The sequence below is a fragment of the Balaenoptera acutorostrata genome, chromosome 19 (assembly GCF_949987535.1).
Source record: "Balaenoptera acutorostrata chromosome 19, mBalAcu1.1, whole genome shotgun sequence".
NCBI classification, from domain to species: domain Eukaryota; kingdom Metazoa; phylum Chordata; class Mammalia; order Artiodactyla; family Balaenopteridae; genus Balaenoptera; species Balaenoptera acutorostrata.
The window spans coordinates 3627360-3647006 of record NC_080082.1 but is presented as its reverse complement, the minus strand read 5'-3'; the positions used below and the strand labels follow the sequence as shown (position 1 = coordinate 3647006).

The 19647-nt window shown below is 54.2% G+C and overlaps 1 protein-coding gene across 11 annotated transcripts in view; it reads left to right on the top strand.

Moving 5' to 3' along the window:
- The window catches only part of GSE1 (Gse1 coiled-coil protein), a 422062-nt gene extending 402483 nt beyond the window's left edge, over positions 1 to 19579 (top strand). For 8 of the 11 annotated variants that reach the window (XM_057534566.1, XM_057534563.1, XM_057534570.1 and 5 more), the window contains 10 exons: positions 78 to 370; positions 930 to 1254; positions 3660 to 4273; positions 5436 to 5548; positions 5787 to 6057; positions 7837 to 7950; positions 8743 to 9108; positions 10599 to 10877; positions 14836 to 14939; positions 15672 to 19579. In XM_057534566.1, coding sequence (XP_057390549.1) covers positions 78 to 370; positions 930 to 1254; positions 3660 to 4273; positions 5436 to 5548; positions 5787 to 6057; positions 7837 to 7950; positions 8743 to 9108; positions 10599 to 10877; positions 14836 to 14939; positions 15672 to 15806 — 2614 coding nt within the window. In that variant the 3' untranslated portion in view covers positions 15807 to 19579. The remainder of the gene's footprint in view (positions 1 to 77; positions 371 to 929; positions 1255 to 3659; positions 4274 to 5435; positions 5549 to 5786; positions 6058 to 7836; positions 7951 to 8742; positions 9109 to 10598; positions 10878 to 14835; positions 14940 to 15671) is intronic. The other 3 variants (XR_009006130.1, XM_057534564.1, XM_057534565.1) reach the window with 3 other exon arrangements.
- Positions 19580 to 19647: the final 68 nt, after the last annotated feature.

Genomic DNA, 19647 nt, shown 5'->3' with positions numbered 1-19647 from the left:
GGTGTCCTCTGCTCCTCCCTCCCGGGCCCCGAGCACCCCCGCGGTGGCGGTCACACCTCCCCCTGCTCGCCCCGCAGGATGCAGATGGACGAGGAGCTGAGGCGGGAGAGGGAGCGTGAGCGTGAGCGGGAGGCCGACCGCGAGCGGGAGAAGGAGCGCGAGCGTGAGAAGGAGCTGGAGCGCGAGCGGGAGAAGGAGCGCGAGCGCGAGCTGGAGCGCCAGCGGGAGCAGCGGGCCCGCGAGAAGGAGCTGCTGGCCGCCAAGGCGCTGGAGCCGGCCTTCCTGCCCGCGGCCGAGCTGCACGGGCTGCGGAGCCACGCCGCTGAGGAGCGGGGCAAGGCCGCGGAGCAGCTGACCCCGACCCGAGCAGGTACCCGAGGGAGGGGAGGACCGTGCCCGGTGAGCAGCGTGCTGGGGCGGCTCCCCGAGGAGAGGGCCCTGCTGTGCAGCATCTGCCCGCGGGCCTGGAGCAGGTTCACACCGTGCCCGTGGCAAGCTCCGAGCCTGATGTCCCCGGACAGGGAGTGGGGGGGGGGGAGAGGCACGCGATACGGAGAAAACAGTTGCAGGTAGATGGCTGAAAGGCTGTGCACCGTGGTAAAACGTAACAAAATTCTTAGGAAGGGATAGTTTTAAGTATCTTTTAACCTACATACACGTAATCTAACTTGTAGCAACCGGCTCGGGTGATTCCCAGAGTTCAAGTCTGCTCTGGCGTGTGGGCGTGCGCCTGCCCCACACGCCCACAGCCAGCGTGTCACCCGGATGAGGCGAGCGCCCGGGAGCACCTATGCCCCCGGCTGCCTTGGCCCGGCCGCGGGGAGGCCCTTGGAGGGTGGTGCGCGTCTCCTCCGGGAGGACAGGCAGCCGGGGGGGGGGACTGAGCCTGGTGCTGAGATCCCGCCGTGACAGCCTTTCTCCCCCCACAGAGAAGCTGAAGGACGTGGGCCTGCAGGCGCCCAAGCCCGTGCAGCACCCCCTGCACCCGGCGGCCGCCCCGCACCACCCCGTGCCCGGCCTCCTCTCCACCCACGGCCTCTTCTCTCTGCCGGGCAGCAGTGCGGCCACGGCCCTGCTCCTCCAGCGCACCAACGAGGAGGAGAAGTGGCTGGCGCGGCAGCGGCGGCTGCGCCAGGAGAAGGAGGACCGCCAGTCGCAGGTGTCCGAGTTCCGGCAGCAGGTGCTGGAGCAGCACCTGGACCTGGGCCGGCCGCCGGCGCCCGCGGACGCGGAGCACAGGCCTGAGAGCGCCAGGTGGGCCCGGGGATGGGGGCGGCGTCTGCACGAGGGAGCCTGCGTTTAATGAGCGCCTGTGGTTGGCTTCCTGCGAGCCTGCGAGTATTGTCACTTGTATTTCATTTCACCTTCTAACCCCCGCCTTGGCCGGGAGGAGGGGGCGGTGAGGAGGGAAGGCGGTTGCTCAGGGGCGTCCATCCCCGAGTAACCTGTGTCTACAGCCGGGCCCTTCCCATTCGGCCCAGCTGCGTCCCAGCAGGGACGCTCACGGCGCCTGAAGAGGGCGAGGGAGAATCTTCATTGAATAATTATGTCCGTTCTCTCCATCTCCCTCTGCCCAAACTTTTTTTTTTTTAATGAGAAGGGGGACTCCCTTTAATTTTTAATCAAACAAAAAATTAATTTTACTGCTTTTGTAATTTTAAAAAATACCCGTTTCTCCAGCCCTGTTCTAAAAAATTTCTAAGAGGCCTTTGCACCTGTCTCTGGGACCCCTGGCTGCCGACACCTGCCTTGTGAGCTGGGCCCCTTCTTACAGCTGCCCCTGGGGCCTCGCTGCTCCCTGTCTGCTCATCTGGCTGTCACCTTGTGTCCCCCACCCCACCTTCCATCCCTCCAGGGCTCACTCTGAAGGGCCGGGCTGAGACCCACACCAGAGTTGGTGGCAAGAGCCTGGCCAGGCCTGGGGCACACTGGACACTGCTCCCCTTCTCCGGGCCCATCTCCCTCAGCTTTGCACAAAGGAGGTTGGGTGGGAGGATTTCTGAGCCTCTTCCCAGCCCCTGACGTCCATGGTGCTGGCTGTCTGGGTCGGAGGCGTTGTAAATGTCCACTTGTTCCCTCCCTCTTTCTCCAGCTTCTGGCGGACTGGTGGGTTTTTTTCTGTGTCCTGGGCATGGCTGGCCCGTCCAGCAGTCCTGCCTCTGCGTCCACTGAGGGGATTCGCTTGCTAATTGGGTGTGACTGGGAGGGCACTGTGGCCGGGCCCCTGCCTGGGTCTCCTGCCTCCTCCGGCCTCTGCTCCGCTCAGCGTGGCCACAGCGAGGTCTGTGCTGCAGACGCTCCCTCTGCTTCTCTGGGCCCGTCCGAGGCTACACGGGGGCTGTCGCGTCTGCTTCTGAGCCGCCCTTTGTTCCTCTGGTCCCCGGCACACGCAGGGGGCTGGGCGAGCAGTCAGCACACGTCCAGCATCTCCTGATAAACTCAGGGCGCGCTGACTCCCGAGGGTGTCTTCCTCTGCTTGGGGCTGCAAGATCCCAGCGCAGCTGTCAGGGCCTGTGTGCTGCTGCCCCCAGTGGGGGTGGCCTCTGCCTCGGCCCTCACCTGGCCTCGGTGGTCCCCACAGCAGCGCGAACCGGATGGTCTCTCGGGCCCTTGGGCTCCGGGTTAGAAAACCAGCCTGTGCCTGGCTGCGGCGCGTGAAATATTGCTTCGCTAACAGGTTTCATTCCTCTGCTGTTTATTTAAGGACGTACGCTTCTCGATCTGGTTCCCTTTCATATCCGCCCAGCAGAGGCGCAGTGGCCTTGGTGGCTGTGATTAGCCGGCCCCTCCTCGGCCAGGCAGGCGGAGCCCTGAGAGACGACTGCTCACGTGCCTGCCGTGGCCTCTGCCCTTTCCCCTCCGTCCCCTTCCCCTCAGACCTTACCCTCGGTCTCCGTGGCAGCGTGGGGCTTCCCTTAAAAAAACAGATAAACTTTGGAGAAACGGCAGCCATGTAGCCCTTTGGAAGGTGAATGTTGTTTTAAACGCACCGAGGAAAGGCACTTAGTTCGGCTTCGGGGCAAAGCTGCGTGTCTGGTGGAAGGTCCCCTCTGGCTCCCTGCCCGCCTGCGTGGGAGGGGCGCACGCTCCGGCGGGTGGCCTTGAAGACCCTCTGGGCGTAGCTGCCGGCTCTGAGGGTGTCCACGGAAGCAGGTCTAGGCCGGGTGGACCCCGGAGGCCGGCCTCTTGCTGCTGTGTGTGAGCGCGGAGGAGAGAGGAGGCCGGCCCCCTCGCTAGCGGCTCCCCTTCGCGTGGCTCGCCTGGAGGTGGGGTCGGGCTGGGGACGGGTCTGTTCTCAGCGTGCTCGGAATTGCGGAAGCAGTGGGACAGGGTGAGCTGCTGTGAGGTCGCGGGTGAGAGACGGGCTCGAGCGGGTCTGGCCGGGCCGAGACTGTCTCTGTGCCCTAGACCCGCAGAGCCCACGTCGGGCTCCCTGTCCTCTCCAAAGCGGGCCTGCACACGCCTGCCTCGAGCGGTCCACAGAGAAGGTGGCGGAGCGGAAGGCCCGTCCTCCCTCCAGCCCTGGGACGAGGCCCAGAGGAGGCCCGCTCGCCCCTCCAGCTCTGGCCGGCTCGGGGTTCCCGGCAGGCGGCCTGGGGGCCGGGGTGGCTGGCGCGCCGGGCCCTCGCGGCTCATGGCTGCTTCTGCTCCCTTCGCAGGCCGGGACCAAACCGTCACGAGCCGGGAGGCCGCGACGCCCCGCAGCACTTTGGCGGCCCCCCGCCCCTCATCTCACCCAAGCCCCAGCACCACTCGGTGCCCACGGCCCTCTGGAACCCGGTGTCCCTGATGGACAGCACGCTGGAGACACGGCGCGCCCCCGAGGGCCACCCTCTGCACGGCCACCCCGCCCCATTTGAGCCCAGCCGCCAGGCGGCCGTCCCGCTGGTGAAGGTGGAGAGGGTCTACTGCCCCGAGAAGGCGGAGGAGGGACCCCGGAAGCGAGAGGCCACCCCCCTGGACAAGTACCAGCCGCCGCCCCGCGAGGCGGGGGGCCTGGAACAGCAGGCCTTCCCCGCCGCACCCGCGCACTTCCTGGCGGAGCTTGAACCGTCCACCCAGACCGTCCTGGGCCAGCCCCGGGCCTCGCTCGCCCCGCCGGCCCCCTTCGGGGAGCCCCCCGGGCCCCTGAAGCCGGGCTCGCCCTACCGGCCCCCTGTGCCACGGGGCCCCGACCCCACCTACGTCTACGACGAATTCCTGCAGCAGCGCCGGCGGCTGGTCAGCAAGCTGGACCTGGAGGAGCGACGGCGGCGGGAAGCCCAGGAGAAAGGTCTGGTCTCTCTGGCGGCCCCGGCCCTCCCTTCTCCCTCGTGCTTTCTGCCCTGGGGTCTCAGTAGCTCCAGGGAGCAGGTTCACTGGCTTCTGCCTGACAGTTCTGCTGGGGAGACAGATCCGGGCCCCTCGTCTGTCCTGCCGCAATGCGCGTCATCCCGAAAAACCAAATCGTAGCCTGTCTGTGAAAACAGTTCCACAGACACGCACAATTAATAGGTGATGAACAGAGGCCAGTAAGACAGTCTGAAGTATTAACAGCGCAGCGTAAAGGGGAGGAGGCTGTCGAGAGCGCGGCCCGGGGCCCGGCGGGGACTCCTCTCCTGGGGCTGCCGTCCCAGTTGCAGGCGGTGGGCGGCCCGGGCGGGGGCGGGAGCTCTGGCCGCCTCTCCTTCCTACCCCTGCACAGGGTGTGGTGACTCAGCCAGCGGCACCCTGGGTTCCCCAAAGAGCCACGGAGAACAGGCGAGCAGGCCCAGGGCAAGCATGGCTGTCCCCCACCTTCACCCCCTGTCAGACCAGGAGGGATCAGGGGTCCAGACCAGTTTCTTCTGCATGGTGTTGAATTCAGCCTCTTAGCCAGTAGCGGGGGCCAAGGCCGAGTCAGTCTTGGTTGGTCTACATTGTTGGTCTAGGCTAGATTTAGAGCCCCAGAAAGATTTTTCTCCTCCACTCACCGTGTGAGAAGGCGGGGGGAGAGCCCCGGTGCCCTCGGGTGCAGGGGTTCTGTTCTCTGCACATGCTGTTTGCATGCATGCTCTGTACCTTTGAGGGGACGGGGACCTGAGTGTGCCTGTCCCCTCCCGAGCAGGAGGGAGCGGATGTGCACAGACAGCCTTGGGCTGCCGTGGACATGGCCCTGGGCCTGTGTGATGAACGGTCCCCTGCTGGGGGATCGGTGTTGGCCAGGAGACCGCCTGGTCACGTGTGGTCTGTGGATCCAAGGGAAGCCTGGTGCCTGCCTTCTGCCCCCCACCTGCCAGCCCTGAGAAGCTCTAGGACTAGGGGTTAATGCACATTTCCACCTGGGGTGAAAGGAATCTGGCTTTGGGGGTGCTCAAAGGGCAGTAGGGCCTGGCCTGCCAGGTGGAGTGCCCTGTGTGTGCCCACTGGAGAACTGAGGCTCCCTGCCCAGCTGAATAGATCCGTTCCACCTCCAGGATACTACTACGACCTGGACGACTCCTACGACGAGAGTGACGAAGAGGAGGTCAGGGCCCACCTCCGCTGTGTGGCCGAGCAGCCGCCCCTCAAATTGGACACGTCCTCCGAGGTATCTGGGGCTCGTCGCTGCGGTCAGGCTCTGGGCTGGGCTGCTAGCACCCACCTCGGTGCCTGCCTCTGGGCTTTCCCACGCTTGTCGGGACGCCATCAGGGCCCTCCTCCTCCCAGGCCCGGCGCGGAGTGGCCACGGCACAAGAGCTGCGAGGACCCCAGGAGGGGCCCCTGGGTCAGTGGAAGCACGCCACTGCCAGTGGTTTCAAACTCATTTGTTTTCTTTCCCAATCTAGAAGCTAGAGTTTTTGCAACTTTTTGGCTTGACCACCCAACAGCAGAAGGAGGAACTGCTGACCCAGAAGCGGAGGAAGCGGCGGCGGATGCTGAGAGAAAGAAGCCCGTCGCCCCCGACGGTTCAGAGCAAGCGGCAGACGCCTTCGCCGAGACTGGCGCTGTCCACCCGCTACAGCCCCGACGAGATGAACAGCAGCCCCAACTTCGAGGAGAAGAGGAAGTTCCTGACCATCTTCAACCTGACCCACATCAGCACTGAGAAGAGGAAAGGTGAGGCCTGGGCGGGGCGGGGCCTCGCCAGGAGGGCTGAGGGTCTCTGAGGAAGGAGGCGGGGCCGCGGGCTCCTGGGGGCGTCCTGGGACTCTTGGGCTTCCTCCTGGCTCCCCTCTGTTCTCTCAGACTTGCCCTACTATCTCTGCCGTCACACTTCTCTCTGTCGGAAACTCGCATGGCCCCCTTCAAAGCCTGCTTTGTCTTGTCTCATCCCGGGTGGAATTGAAGATGCGCTCGTGTTCTGTGTACAGCCCACCGTGAGCTTGATGCCTGCTCTTGTCCCTTGTCAGGTCTCCCAGCACCTTCAACCCGCCCTGGGTGTGGGGCGGACGTGCGCCTTCCCGAGCAAGGTGGTCAGGCTTCTCAGCAGCGGGCATTTTCTCTTGGCGGCTGCTCTCGTGGCCGCTGGGCTTTGCATTCTGACGGCAGGAGGCTTGGGGGGGTCCGTGGCAGCTGGGCAGAGCCGACACCCACTGTGAGTGGATGGTTTGCCCTGAGAGATGCTTCCAGATCAGTCTGGCCACCAAGGGCCATGTCGGGGCTGACTCTTGGGCTGGAGTCCATGGTGCAGGAGGAGTGGTGCGGTCTGAACACTTTCTGGGGCATCTGCTTCCTTGGTCTGCTGCTCACGCTCGCTCAGTGCCAGGATGGTGGCGCGGGTGAAAACTAGGCCTTCCTGGGGTACACACCCCCACGTTCCCCTTGCTGGTACTCGCTCACCTCTTTCCAGAAGGAAGTCAGAGGAAAGCAAAAGTGCTTCTTGGTCATCTAGTTGCATTCACTTATTTCATTAGCGGGGGTGTAGCATTCAGTTTTTGTGTTGAACTAGTGAGCTGGAATTCTTGCTTTCTCTTGAGGGGGCAGTGACACGATTACCAGGGCAAATCCCTGGGAACGTGCATAGTTTTGTTTGTGAAGAGCATCTTTCTGCCTGACTTAATTCCTGGAGGAATGTGGATGCGGCCGGTGACGTGGCCACTTAAGTTTCAGTCCGTGAGAGGCCCCTGAACTGCGGCGGGAATCTGTGGCATCACACGTCACCGGGTCGGTGTCCCTTTTCCCTAAACCGCAGCCATCGTGGGATTCGCACTTGCGTGGCAGGTGGCGGGGAGGAGACTGTGTCAGGAAGCAGCCTGTGCTTCCCAGGGTTCTGTGGGGCTCTTCGGGCTTGCTTCCTCTGTCGGGGCCAACTTTTTTCTGTTTTTAAATTTATTTATTTATTTATTTATTTTTGGCTGTGTTGGGTCTTCGTTTCTGTGCGAGGGCTTTCTCTAGTTGTGGGAAGCGGGGGCCACTCTTCATCGCGGTGCGTGGGCCTCTCTTGTTGCGGCGCACAGGCTCCAGACGCGCAGGCTCAGCAGTTGTGGTTCACGGGCCTAGTTGCTCCGCGGCATGTGGGATCTTCCCAGACCAGGGCTCGAACCCGTGTCCCCTGCATTGGCAGGCAGATTCTCAACCACTGCGCCACCAGGGAAGCCCCTTTTTTCTCTTTTAAATAAGAATTCATCCCCAGAAGCTCGCAGGTACCAGTTATTCACTGCACACACACAGTTGTTCTCGAACACACTTGAAATGTTATGTAGTAAAAGCTGAGAGGAATCTGGGCTCGTGTAAAGTGCAGTTTCTTCCTCTAAACCCAGCCTGTCCCCGTGGCTTTGTGTTTCTCGTTCTAAAGGACTCGCGCCTGCCGGTCGCGGCCTGGGCTGGACTCTTGCTCCCCTTCCCTCCCAGGAACGACACCATCCTCTTGTTAATCTCGGGCTGCTTTTCTCATAGACAAAGAGAGACTTGTTGCGCTGCTCCAGGCCGTGAAGCAGAAGGCGCTGTCGGCAGCGGCGGCAGACCCGCTCAGGAACTCTCCGAGGGACAGTCCTGCTGGGTCCCTGAGCGGTAAGGCCAGCCCCACCCGCCACCGCCTGGGACTGTCCCGGGGGCTGCCCAGGGTCGGAGGCCACCACCCCAGGTCGTCTTCCTCCTGGACACAGCGTGTGCTTCTTTCTCTCCATCTCTCTCTCAAGCTTCCTGCGCGTGGGAGCGATCTCCTCGGCCGGAGCGCGAGCCTTGGCAGTCGGGGCTCAGAGGGTTCAGGGGGAGGGTCCCGGCTGCGGCAGACCGTGCCCGGTGGTCAGCCTGGCTCTGGCCACCATCCGTCCGCCCAGCGGTGGCCCGGGTCTCAGCACCTGCTGCTTGGGCTCTGTGCTCCCGTCCATCCACCCTTCGCTCTCTTCCCGGTGTCTTTGTCTTGCAGGCCCCTCCAGTACCTGCTTTCACACCTTCTCTCTCTCTCTTTTGTGGCTCTGACTCTCCTGCACTGTCCTGCTGACGGAGCAGGAAATCTTGTTGGTCCGGCGCTGTTCTCAGCTCTTAATTGGATCTTTCTGGTCGGGTCGGGCTACGTAATAACTTCCTGCCTTTTGGATGACCGGAAGCGACTTGCTTCTTCCTTCCTTCACATGCTGCTGCTGCTTCTTCTCAGATGCCCTCCTGGGGCACCTTCAAGGGTGGCCTTGCTGCTAAACACACCCCGTCTCAGACCACACAGTGCACACTGACCTTTAATCAAATGGCTCCAGAGTCCGGGTCCTTTGTCCTAGGTCTTCATTCAGTGGAAGCTCTAGACATCAGGGTTGGCCCGTTCACACTGCAGGTCTTAACACGTTCCTTACTTTCTGTCTCTAAAAGAACCAGCCACGCAGCAAGCCTCTCTGGATACGGAGAAGCCTGTGGGCATCACTGCTTCCTTGTCTGACGTCCAGAAGGCCACGGAGCCTGGGAGACTGGAACAGCTCCGGCCCCAGGAGCGAGTCCAGGAGCCAGCGCCCGCCAGCGGTGAGAAAGCCAGGCCGAGCGAGACCCCTGGGGGCAAGAAGAGCCTGAGCATGCTCCACTACATCCGGGGCCCCGCGCCCAAGGACATCCCTGTGCCGCTGTCCCACGGCATCAACGGGAAGAGCAAGCCGTGGGAGCCCTTCGTGGCGGAAGAGTTCGCGCATCAGTTCCACGAGTCCGTCCTGCAGTCCACCCAGAAAGCCCTGCAGAAGCACAGAGGTAACGAGGCCGCCTGGCTTTGTTGTGGAGCGCCGCTCAGAGTGCGTGAGGCGCCTGGCCATAGAGGCAGGTTCTGCCTCTGCAGGTCCAGTGTGGGGCCTGAGAGCGCACCACTTGGAGCGGGTGCCTGGGTGCTGCTGGTCTGCGGACCACACATCAAGGAAGCTTAGCAAGAGAGGCCATCTGAATTTAATAAGGCCCTTCGAGGAGCCTTTTCAGCAAAAAATCCATGCCTTCTACAGCTGAATGATCTCCCAGCTTCCCCTACAGACTCACCTGCAAACCTCCCTGTCCTTTGATAACTAGACCCAGCGAGCACTTTGTGTGACATACTGGTTGCTCCAGCCCCAAGTGTGAGCCCCCAGATTCATGCCCCTTGGACATTTTGGTAGGAATCACTGCAGGTCAGAGAACAGGGGTCAGTACATTTCACTGCCACTGAATCAAAGGTTCAAGTTGATTAGAAAAGAATTCTCAGTGATTAAATCACTACTGAGTGTAAAATAAATTTCTGTATACTCCAGTAGCCAGAAGAAAGTAATGTGGTTATCATGCCAAAACCTGTAAAAGAAATTTTATTACTGCAACCTAGAAAAGCTGACTAGGTAAGTAGCACTTTTAGACATACAGGTCTGACATCAGTATCCTTCAGGTAAATTAATGCTGTCAGCGGAGATGAAATGATACTCAAAAAGCAAAGGGCAGTGGTTTTTGCAGTGATCTTAAAAAAAAACTCTTCAAGGCAGTAGGAGCACTTTATTGGAAGTTTGTTGCGAATCCACTGACTGCCCGAGGCTGCTGTCCACGCGGGGAGGCAGCTTGCACCTGTTAGACCACCAGCAGCAGGGCCACAAGGCAGAGCGGACCTTGTCTACCCAGGCCCCCGCCAGTTAGCGGCCTCCTGGTAGCCGGCAGGGCACGGGGTGTGTTCAGGGACTGGAGCGCCTGCATTTCCTGAGGAGCGGGGGCTGATACTTACTGAGGGCCCACTGTAGACCAAGCTCAAACCCACAGTTTCACAGAACACAATGTCGAAGCTCAGGGCCTAAGACAGCTGAGCTCATACACGTGGTGCGATTAATTGACTCCAGGCCTGCTGCTGTCTTATTTATTTATGGCTGCAGTGGGTCTTCGTTGGTGTGTGCGGGTTCTTCTCTAGTTGCGGCGAGCGGGGGCTACTTTCGTTGCAGTGCATGGGCTTCTCATTGCAGTGGCTTCTCTTGTTGCGCAGCGCGGGCTCAGTAGTTGTGGCTTGTGGGCTGTAGGGCGCAGGCTCAGTAGTTGTGGCGCACGGGCTTAGTTGCTCTGCCTGCTGCCGTCTTTATGGCTCTTTTCAGCCCTCCTGACGGTGCCGTCTTTGGTCTCCGAAGGGCACAGGCCTCACCGTGCTTCGTCTTGTCCGCGGGGAGACCTCAGTCACGCCGACTCTGTCGCCTGCCTCCAGCACAGGTCCCCACAGGCCCTGTGACAAGCCGTCTTCTCCTCCCCAGGAAGCGCAGCTGTGCTGTCTGCAGAGCAGAACCACAACGTCGACGCCTCTGTCCACTACAACATCCCCGAGCTGCGGTCCTCCAGCCGGCTGCCTCTGCCCCAGCGCGACGGGCAGCAGGAGCCCCCCGCCGGGAGGAAGGGCCCCCTGGCGCAGGAGATGGACCCGGACTCAGAGGAGGAGGAGGACGACGACGGAGAGGAGGACGACGAGGACCCCCCCAGGCGCAAGTGGCATGGGATCGAGGCCATTTTTGAAGCTTACCAGGAGCACGTAGAAGGTATGCAGGGGAGCGGGAGGCTGGCCCAGGCGAGGGCCCGGGAAAGACAGGGAAGGAACGCTTAAATAGGCCAGTCGGCGCCACATTTTGTCGCCAGGCTGGGGACTGTTTCTAAGTCACGGCACTAGCACTCGGGGTTCTCGGGGTCCCTGGGCCACAACTAGGCCGAAACACCGGAAGGTACGTCTCCGTCAGCCGTTTCGCCTATTTCCAGAACCGTTCCTCGGGCTTCTGTGGGTGCCCGGGCTGGCTTACAGGGGCAGTTCCTCACCGACAAACCTGAGGCCCTCCTCACTGGAGGAGTTTAAGCACCAGGCGCCTGTCCCCACTCAGCGTGACAGCGCAAGCCTGGGCCTGCTCGCCCTCTGCTGTCTTCCATTGCACTTCTAAACGTTCTATCAGTCCTGACACTTGTGGCTACGTACAAGGGTCCTGGAAAGTGCAAAGTTGCTTCACTTAGCCGAGCCCCACGTGGCCAGGCTGCTCACGTGTGCAGTGTCTCGGCGACGTGGCGGTGTCCCCCACATGCTCTGTGGTCCTCCTGGACCAGAGCTTTGTACAGGAGGCGAACCCTTGTTGGCCACCAGCATGTCAAAACCCAGGCCACTGCCACTCCCAAATTCTGTTTATTACCATATCATACAGGAGTCTTAATTTTTATCATGAATATCATGATCATTTCAAATATTTTAAAGTAAGCATTTTAAAACGCGCCAAGTACAATCAAAAGGAATGCCCACATAGCCACAACCAGTGTCAACTCCTACATTTTGTTTATTTACTTTCTATTGACGTGTATAGTTGATCTACAGTGTTGTTATTTTCAGGTGTGTAGCAAAGTGATTCGGTTATGCATTCAGTTCTTTTCCATTATGGTTTATCACAGAATATTGAGTATAGTTCCCTGTGCTATACAGTAGGATCTTGTTTACCCTATTTTATGTATAGTATCAACTCCTACATTTTGCTTCCTTTTCTCCTTCAAATGGAACCCTCATTTTGAATTTATTAAGTACATATATATCCAGAAGGATATGTGTTAATAGCATTCCTTTTTATTTTAACAGAGTGAAATGTATCCATCTTTTCTGGGTTTATTTTTTGGTGCCTTGTTGGAATTCCTTCCCTACCCCAAGGACACGATAACAAATGCATTTCCTTCAAAGTCTTCAAGTTCTGCTTTTCTTATGCGTAGAATTCATTTCTGTGGATGGAGTAAGGTAGAAGTGTAACTCCTTCTTTCCCACCCAGACCACCAATTATCCTGGAGGTTTATGGGGTACCCTCTTCCCCATGGGCTGTGCTCCTGGCAGGCAGTGTACTCCCCACGTGCCCAGGACTGTCTCTGGGTGCTCTCCTGGCCTGTCCCTGTGTCACTGCCGTAGCTTTGCAGCTCCCCATCGTCTGGAGTAACTCACCCTGACTTTTCTGACAGCTCAGCTGTTCTTGGCCCTTGGCTTTCCTGGTGAATTTTAGGATCGCCTTTTTTGTTCCACCCAAAAAACTCCTGTTAGATTTTCAGGTACACTGAATTTATAGATTTGGGGAAAATGGACATCTTTGATGGTGATGTTATTCCACCTATGAATATGGCGTTTAAATTGTTAAATCATTTTTGCTCCATGAGCGGTTGACTTTCCTTTTATTAGATCTAGTTTTAGGTATCACTTAGTTGTTGTTACTGGGGATGTTTCAGTTTTTGTCGTCCCTTATTCCTTAGATGATCACAGATGATCAGGCCTGCCAATAAAAACTTCCGTTCTTTCCTTTTGAATTTGTATACATTTCCTTTTTCTTGTCATGCTGTATCGCCTAGGATCATTTGTAGGCTGTTGAACAGGGACACCTGTGGGGCTCTTTTCTGTGAAACTTTACAAGCGCTCCAGTAAGTTGCTGCTGAGTTTTCTGGTGTGCGGTTGTTGAAAGTCAACTAATGTATTTTCTAGATTTACTGAGATGTCAACCTTGTTTTTCACCTATTGGTGTTTTCTGATGTTGCTTACTCCTTGCTGAATTTGATTTGTTAGTACTTCTAAGATTTTTAATTTATGTTCTTAAGTGGTATTAGATTGATTTTATTGTACTTTATCCTGCTATCATGATTGTTCTGGCTTCTGTAAAATCAGTCAGGTAGCCTTCCCTGGTTTCCACTCTCTGAAACACTTCGTATAAAGGAGGGATTTATTCTTTTTTATTGGAGTAGCGTTTACAAATGTGTTTCACGTGTAAAGCACAGTGATTCAGTTATGTATATACATATATCTACTCTTTTAGGTTCTTTTCTCATATAGGCCATTACAGAGTACTGAGTTCCCTGTGCTATATAGTAGGTCCTTATTAGTTACATAAATTTTACATACAGTAGTGTGTACATGTCAATCCCAGTCTCCCCAATTTATCCCTCTCCCCACTTTCCCCCCTGGTAGCCATAAGTTTGTTTTCTACATCTGTGACTTTATTTCTGTGTTGTAAATAAGTTCATTTGTACCATTTCTTTAGATTCCACATACAGGTGATATCATATATTTGTCTTTTTCTGTCTGACTTCGCTCAGTATGACAATCTCCAGGTCTATCCATGTTGCTACAAATGGCATTATTTCGTTCTTCTTTATGGCTGAGTATCTCCAGGTCTATCCATGTTGCTACAAATGGCATTATTTCGTTGTTCTTTATGGCTGAGTAATATTCCATTGTATATAGGTACACATCTTTATCCATTCCTGTCAGTGGACATTTGGGTTGTTTCCATGTCCTGACTATTGTAAGCAGTGCTGCAATGAACATTGGGGTGCACGTATCCTTTCGAATCATGGTTTTTTCCAGATATAGGCCCAGGAGTGGGATTGCTGGATCTTATGGTAATTCTTTTGTTTTCTGAGGAACCTCCGTACTCTTGTCCATCATGGCTGCACCAACTTATACAGGAGGGTTCCCTTTTCTCCACACCCTCTCCAGCATTTATTGTTTGTAGATTTTTTGATGATGGCCATTCTGACCAGCGTGAGGTGGTACCTCATTGTAGTTTTGATTTGCATTTCTCTAATAATTAGTGATGTTGAGCATCTTTTCATGTGCTTTTTGGCCATCTCTGTGTCTTCTCTGGAGTAATGTCTATTTAGATCTTATGCCCTTTTTTTGGATATTGAGCTGCAGGAGCTGTTTGTATATTTTGGAGACTAATCCCTTGTGGGTCTCATTATTGCAAACATATTCTCCCATTCTGTGCGTTGTCTTGTCATTTTGTTTATGGTTTCCACTGCTGTGGAAAGCCTTTAAGTTTAATTCAGTCCTATTTGTTTATTTTTATTTTCGTTACTCTAGGTGGAGGATCAAAAAAGATCTTGCTGCAGTTTATGTCAGAGAGTGTTCTGCCTATGTTTTCCTCTAAGAGTTTGATAGTGTCTGGACTTACATTTAGGTCTTAATCCATTTTGAGTTTATTTTTGTGTTAGGGAGTGTTCTAAATTTCATTCTTTTACATGTAGCTGTCCCACTTTTCCCAGCACCACTTATTGAAGAGACTGTTAAAGCAGGGGTTTATTCTTGAAGGTTTGAACTCACTCTCCTGTTAAAACCAGGCTCAGTATCTTTTGGAAAGGCAGAGATTTTATTTTACTCATTAAAAGTTTAAATTTTTAACAGCTTAAATGTACCTAACCCTTATCTTTTTATCTTTCTTTTTGAAAAATGCATTTTAAGGCCCATCATTTATCCTTAATTACTTCCTAACCTGTATCCCTTAAAATTGCCTTTTCGATGCTAGATCCTTGGTCCTCATTCCACTGGGCTGGATTTACTTTAGTGATACTTACGTACTTACCAGCATGATGGAGAGGGCTGGGAGCAGTGTGGTCCAAAGGAGAGGACTTTGCTGGCTGCTCTAGAGAGAGGGGAACACTCGCCAGGCCTGTGGCCCCTGCAGACAGGAACTGTTTCAACATCGCTTGTCTTTTCAGAGCAAAATCTAGAGCGGCAGGTGTTACAGACGCAGTGCAGGCGGCTGGAGGCCCAGCACTACAGCCTCAGTCTCACGGCCGAGCAGCTCTCCCACAGCATGGCGGTGAGTCCCAGGGCACCACACGTGGGGGCAAGGAATGAAAACTGGCTCCTGGGGGTTTTTCTTAAACACATAATGCTTATTTTTGTTCAGCCTTTCGAGTCTGGGTTCAAGAGCACCCATACAGACAAGTTTTGAAGGGAGATTTTGCCCTTGAGAGATCAAAACAGTCTCAGGGGGGAAATTCAGGAGTCAGTTGAATACCAAAGATTTACTAAGGAGGGAAGCGTCATTCATTTGCAGACTGTTGATCCTGGAAGGGTGATGATGCTGTGTATATGTGCCTTCGGGGGAATTATTTATTGCCTGTGGCAGTCTCCCGCTCCTGTGATTTGCTCAGGAGGATGGAGGGAGGGAAGCTCTTGAGGCGAGTCAGACTCCCTCCCGCCCCCGCCGCCAGGCCAGGCTCAGCCCTGCAGCTGTGCTTCCTCCCGCCCGCGGGATGGGGGCTTGTCTCCCGTCGGGTCTTACACATCTTGGCCGCTCCTGAAGCAGCAAAAGTTTTATAGCGGCAGGGCTAATTTTTCAGATCTCAGGGTTGAAGCTGAGACAGCACCGGACACCGTTCCTATGGGAGCGAGCAGGTACCGTAAGAATCCGAAACCTCGGGGATAGTTAGTTAGAACTGGTTCTAAGTGCTGCAGGTTGGCCTCCGGCGCATTCAGGCGTCCCGCACACACGTTTCCTTACCGCGTGAGATGAGTGTTTTACGTGAATTTCTCTCTCTCTCTCCAGGAGTTGAGGAGCCAGAAACAGAAGATTGTTTCAGAAAGGGAGCGACTCCAGGCAGAACTGGATCACTTACGGAAGTGCCTTGCGTTGCCTGCAATGCATTGGCCTAGAGGTTACTTTAAGGGATATCCTAGGTGACGGTTTCCCTTGCACTAGGCCGAACCTATAGTATAGAAATATTATCTATTTTATTACCTTGAATATTTAATATTTTTCACTGGGAGGTTTGAAGCTTAAAAAAGAATGTGCCATGCATGAAGCAAAGGATTCCAGGCTCCAGAGAAAAGAACGAACTCACCTTGACTTCAACGCAATTGAATCGCCTTTGTAATTCAGCGAGCAACCCCTGTAGGACACCCAGTTTTTTCTTTTTAAAGGCAGTTTTATTCTTTCCCCACGTCATGATTTTTTAATCTGAAGATGAAAGGCTCCATTACCAACACTAAAATTCAATCATTTCTGGCCCCTGGGTGTGTAAGATCGGATCGGACCGTTGGTATTCTGTCTTGTGTTGCCATGTTACTAGGCCTCGAGAACCCAGGTTGCTCTGGCTGCAGGGGGTGGTGGCCGGTCTCAGTCCTCCCCGGGACTGAGACCTACCTTCAGTGGAAGGAAGGTGGGGTGCATTTTTAAGTAAAGGGCTTATTTGTTTCAGTTACTTTTCTGCAAAATTTTCTTCAAAGCAACAGGTCCTACGAGCACACAAAGCAACAGTACTGAAGCCTCACCCAAAGGCTTTTCCCCAGAAAAGCTCTTATCTTACCTAAAGATAAAGCGAATCAACAAACTGAAGGTACCTTTTTATTACTTCATGGGGGAAAATGTACAGAGCTCTATGTACACATTTATTCACACCCACCAGATTGTTACTGCGGTAGGGGTGTTTTCATACAAACATAAATTTTTGAGAGGAAAGTCAAAGGTGCTTCAGCCTTGTACTGTGTATATATATTAAAAAAACAAAGTTTTGTATGTTTTTATTACTTTAATTATTGTTATAAAAAAGCCTGCCATTTTTAATATGTGGTTTGGAGGGATTTTTGTTGGTTGTTTCCCTGTTTGGGGGTTTTGTTTGTTTTTTTGTTTTGTTTTCCTGGGCAAAAAAAAAAAAACTTGCTTTTAGTGTTTGTACTGCTGCTGGTCAGGACATTAAGATATTGAAGTGTTTTTAAAAAAATTAAAGAAGAAGAAAAGTAAAAGAGCTTACCACTGGCGCCTATGCGATCACTTCATTTTTGAGTTGCACCAGAGTGATGTAGAAAGCCATGGTTACGTCTTACCTCCTCCTGCGCCCCTCCCCTGCTCCGGACAGCAGCCAGTTCACCACAACCCATGCTACGAAGCGAGGAGGGGCAGGCTCCAGTGGCAGCCAGGTGGACGCTGTGTGTGCACCTTCACGCGCGCAGGCGCACACGGGCTTCGTTAAAAGAGCCTTTGAGGAAGGGAGCGGCTGCTGGGACAGGATGCTGAGGTGTCTTACAGCAGTCTGCGCAGGTGCAGAGTAGAAACTGTATAGGGTTTATTTATTTAGATGCAAAGCTTTGTACCAGCCTGAAAGTAAGGTGAACAATGTCTGCGCAGAATTTCTCTTCTTGGACTGACTGACTGTGCCAACCCAACCACAGGAGCGGCTAGGAACGGGGATGATCGTTTCATTGCGAAGCATGGGGGGAGCCCTCCCTGCCCCAGTTATTGCGGGTTCAGGCAGTGTGAAATCTAGATCAGGAAGGCATCTCTTGCCCAAATGGGCCTGAACCAGAGGCCAAAGCAGCCAGTGGCTGGTCTGCCCGGGGGAGGGGAGGGGACCCAAGCATCACGCCCTGGGCCCGGGGAAGGGCTGGCTGACCTTCAGGAAGGCTACTCACTGTGATCAGTGGCCACGCCCTCGGCCCCAGACCTTAGCTGCGCGGAACAGCTTGCTGGCAGATGGCATTGTGTCACTTTATCTGTTCCCACAGTTTGCTTTGTATGTCTGCCAAGAATCTTCGTTATTAGCAAACTCAGACAAAAAGTGCCGCCAGTATTATCAGCAGTCAGCAAGTGCTTTTCTCTCTACAGCAACGACTTGACGAGAACTAAGGGCTCTTCTGGGGGCCTCCTCCCCTGCAAAGCCACAGAGAGCGCCATGTGCCACAGGTGTTCCGAGGGAGCCCCACTGCCAACGATCAGGGCAAAACGTCACTGAATTTCTCTACCTAAAATCTGCTTGCTGTCTCTGAAGGCCTAAGGGTTACATCTTAACACTTCCCCCCGGTCCTCCTTCCTCCGTAGTAGAAAATATCTGGATGCCTTTGCTCCTCGGCTCTGGTAAGGGTCCTGGCCAAAAAGCAGAGGGAACAGCCCCATCCTGTTACCACCTGAGGGGAGCGCCTGTGTCTGCTGGTGTTTCGTTGCTTTTGGGGAGGAGGACGCGGCATGAGGTTAAAGGGATGCCTGCCCAGGGGTGCGGCTGTGTCACTGAGCTAGAACTAACTGCCTTCCCCCTGCCCCGCCTCTGAGCTGCTCCATCACTCTGCTTCCCCATACTCCCACCTACCTGTGAGGCTCTCTGAATATTCTAAGGCTCAAGAAGTAATAGGACAATCAATCAGAATATAACTACAAAACCCATAAGGCAACATGAATAAACTAAGAAAAAGGTAACGAAAGTGCACCAGAGACATAGTACCCAATCTTGGGGTTTTTTTTGTTCCATTCAATAATTAGTTTTATAATCTGAAAACACTTATTCTGAAAGAGCATGGTAGCATCAGAGCCTCTTTTCAGTTTGGGCTTAAAAACTGACAGAGAAACAGAGAAATATGGAATCCCTGAAGCTTTTTGTTCAGCTGTTTTACATTGAGTTTGAAAGACAAAGTTCAGAAGTACAACACCACATTTGCTCTAGAACTGATCATGGAACTTCTGTGTCAGTATTTTTGTGAACAGTCCTTCACGACCCGTGTCTTCCCATGGCACCTGGGAGAGACGGCTGCCCTCTGCCCTCTGAAGGGGGTTTCGCTAAACCTGTGCGGGATCCCTTCCAAAAGTGAGTCGTGTGGTTCTGCATTTAATCACATCATTAGCAACCCAGAGCTTTCCCCCAAACTTGGCGCCACAGGTAGAAACAAGCCAAACTGACATGAAATATCATAATCTTAATCCATTATCTCAGATAAGTGACCAAGATACGCTCTTCAAAAGCATAGTCTATATTCTAAAGGAAACAAAACACTTAATTGGCATTAACATGCTAATAGATTATACACTCTCAGGGAAACTCAAAAGAATATTAAAAGGAGCCCACACCTTCAGCAAAGTAGCGAAGCATTAAAGTATTCTAACAGGAAATCTTAAGTTTGTATGTGGGATGATGTTTCGTCAAGTAGCTCACAATGCTGTCACATCTCCAAAATTAGATTGCATACCCGCCTTTCCCTCTGGGCCACGGCTTAAAGTGTAGGAAGTTCCAGGGACCTGCCACCAGATGGAGATGGTCAGCACCGCGATGCTGTTCATCATACAGCGTGGATTAGCCACTTCGCAGCACCCCTGTCCTCTCCCAAGTAACCACACTATCGACTTTACTACTTGCAGTAGCCTGTCCCCAACTTTCTGATCCAGCGCTTAACCTTAACTCCTTAACTCTGCCTTGACCCGAGGAAGACCACGCTAATCAATCAGTCGTGTTACTTTGTATGTACCTGTGCTTAACTGCTAGAACAGTCAACCAGTACATGGAGGGAGGAGGAACGGTGCCTCGGTCACTCTGGGGGGCAATTTAGATGCTGTGAAATTAAACCTGTTCTAAGTGTACTTGTTTGAATTAACTGTATTGTAATATTATTTGTTGAATGTAGTAATTAGGTATTTATGAATATATTGCTGTAATTTCTGACAACATCCAAAAAATAAAATCTTCCTAAATCATCTTAAGAGAAAAATCTTTTCTATGTTATAATAAGGCCAAAAAATAAAAATAAGAGCTCAACGATTACAC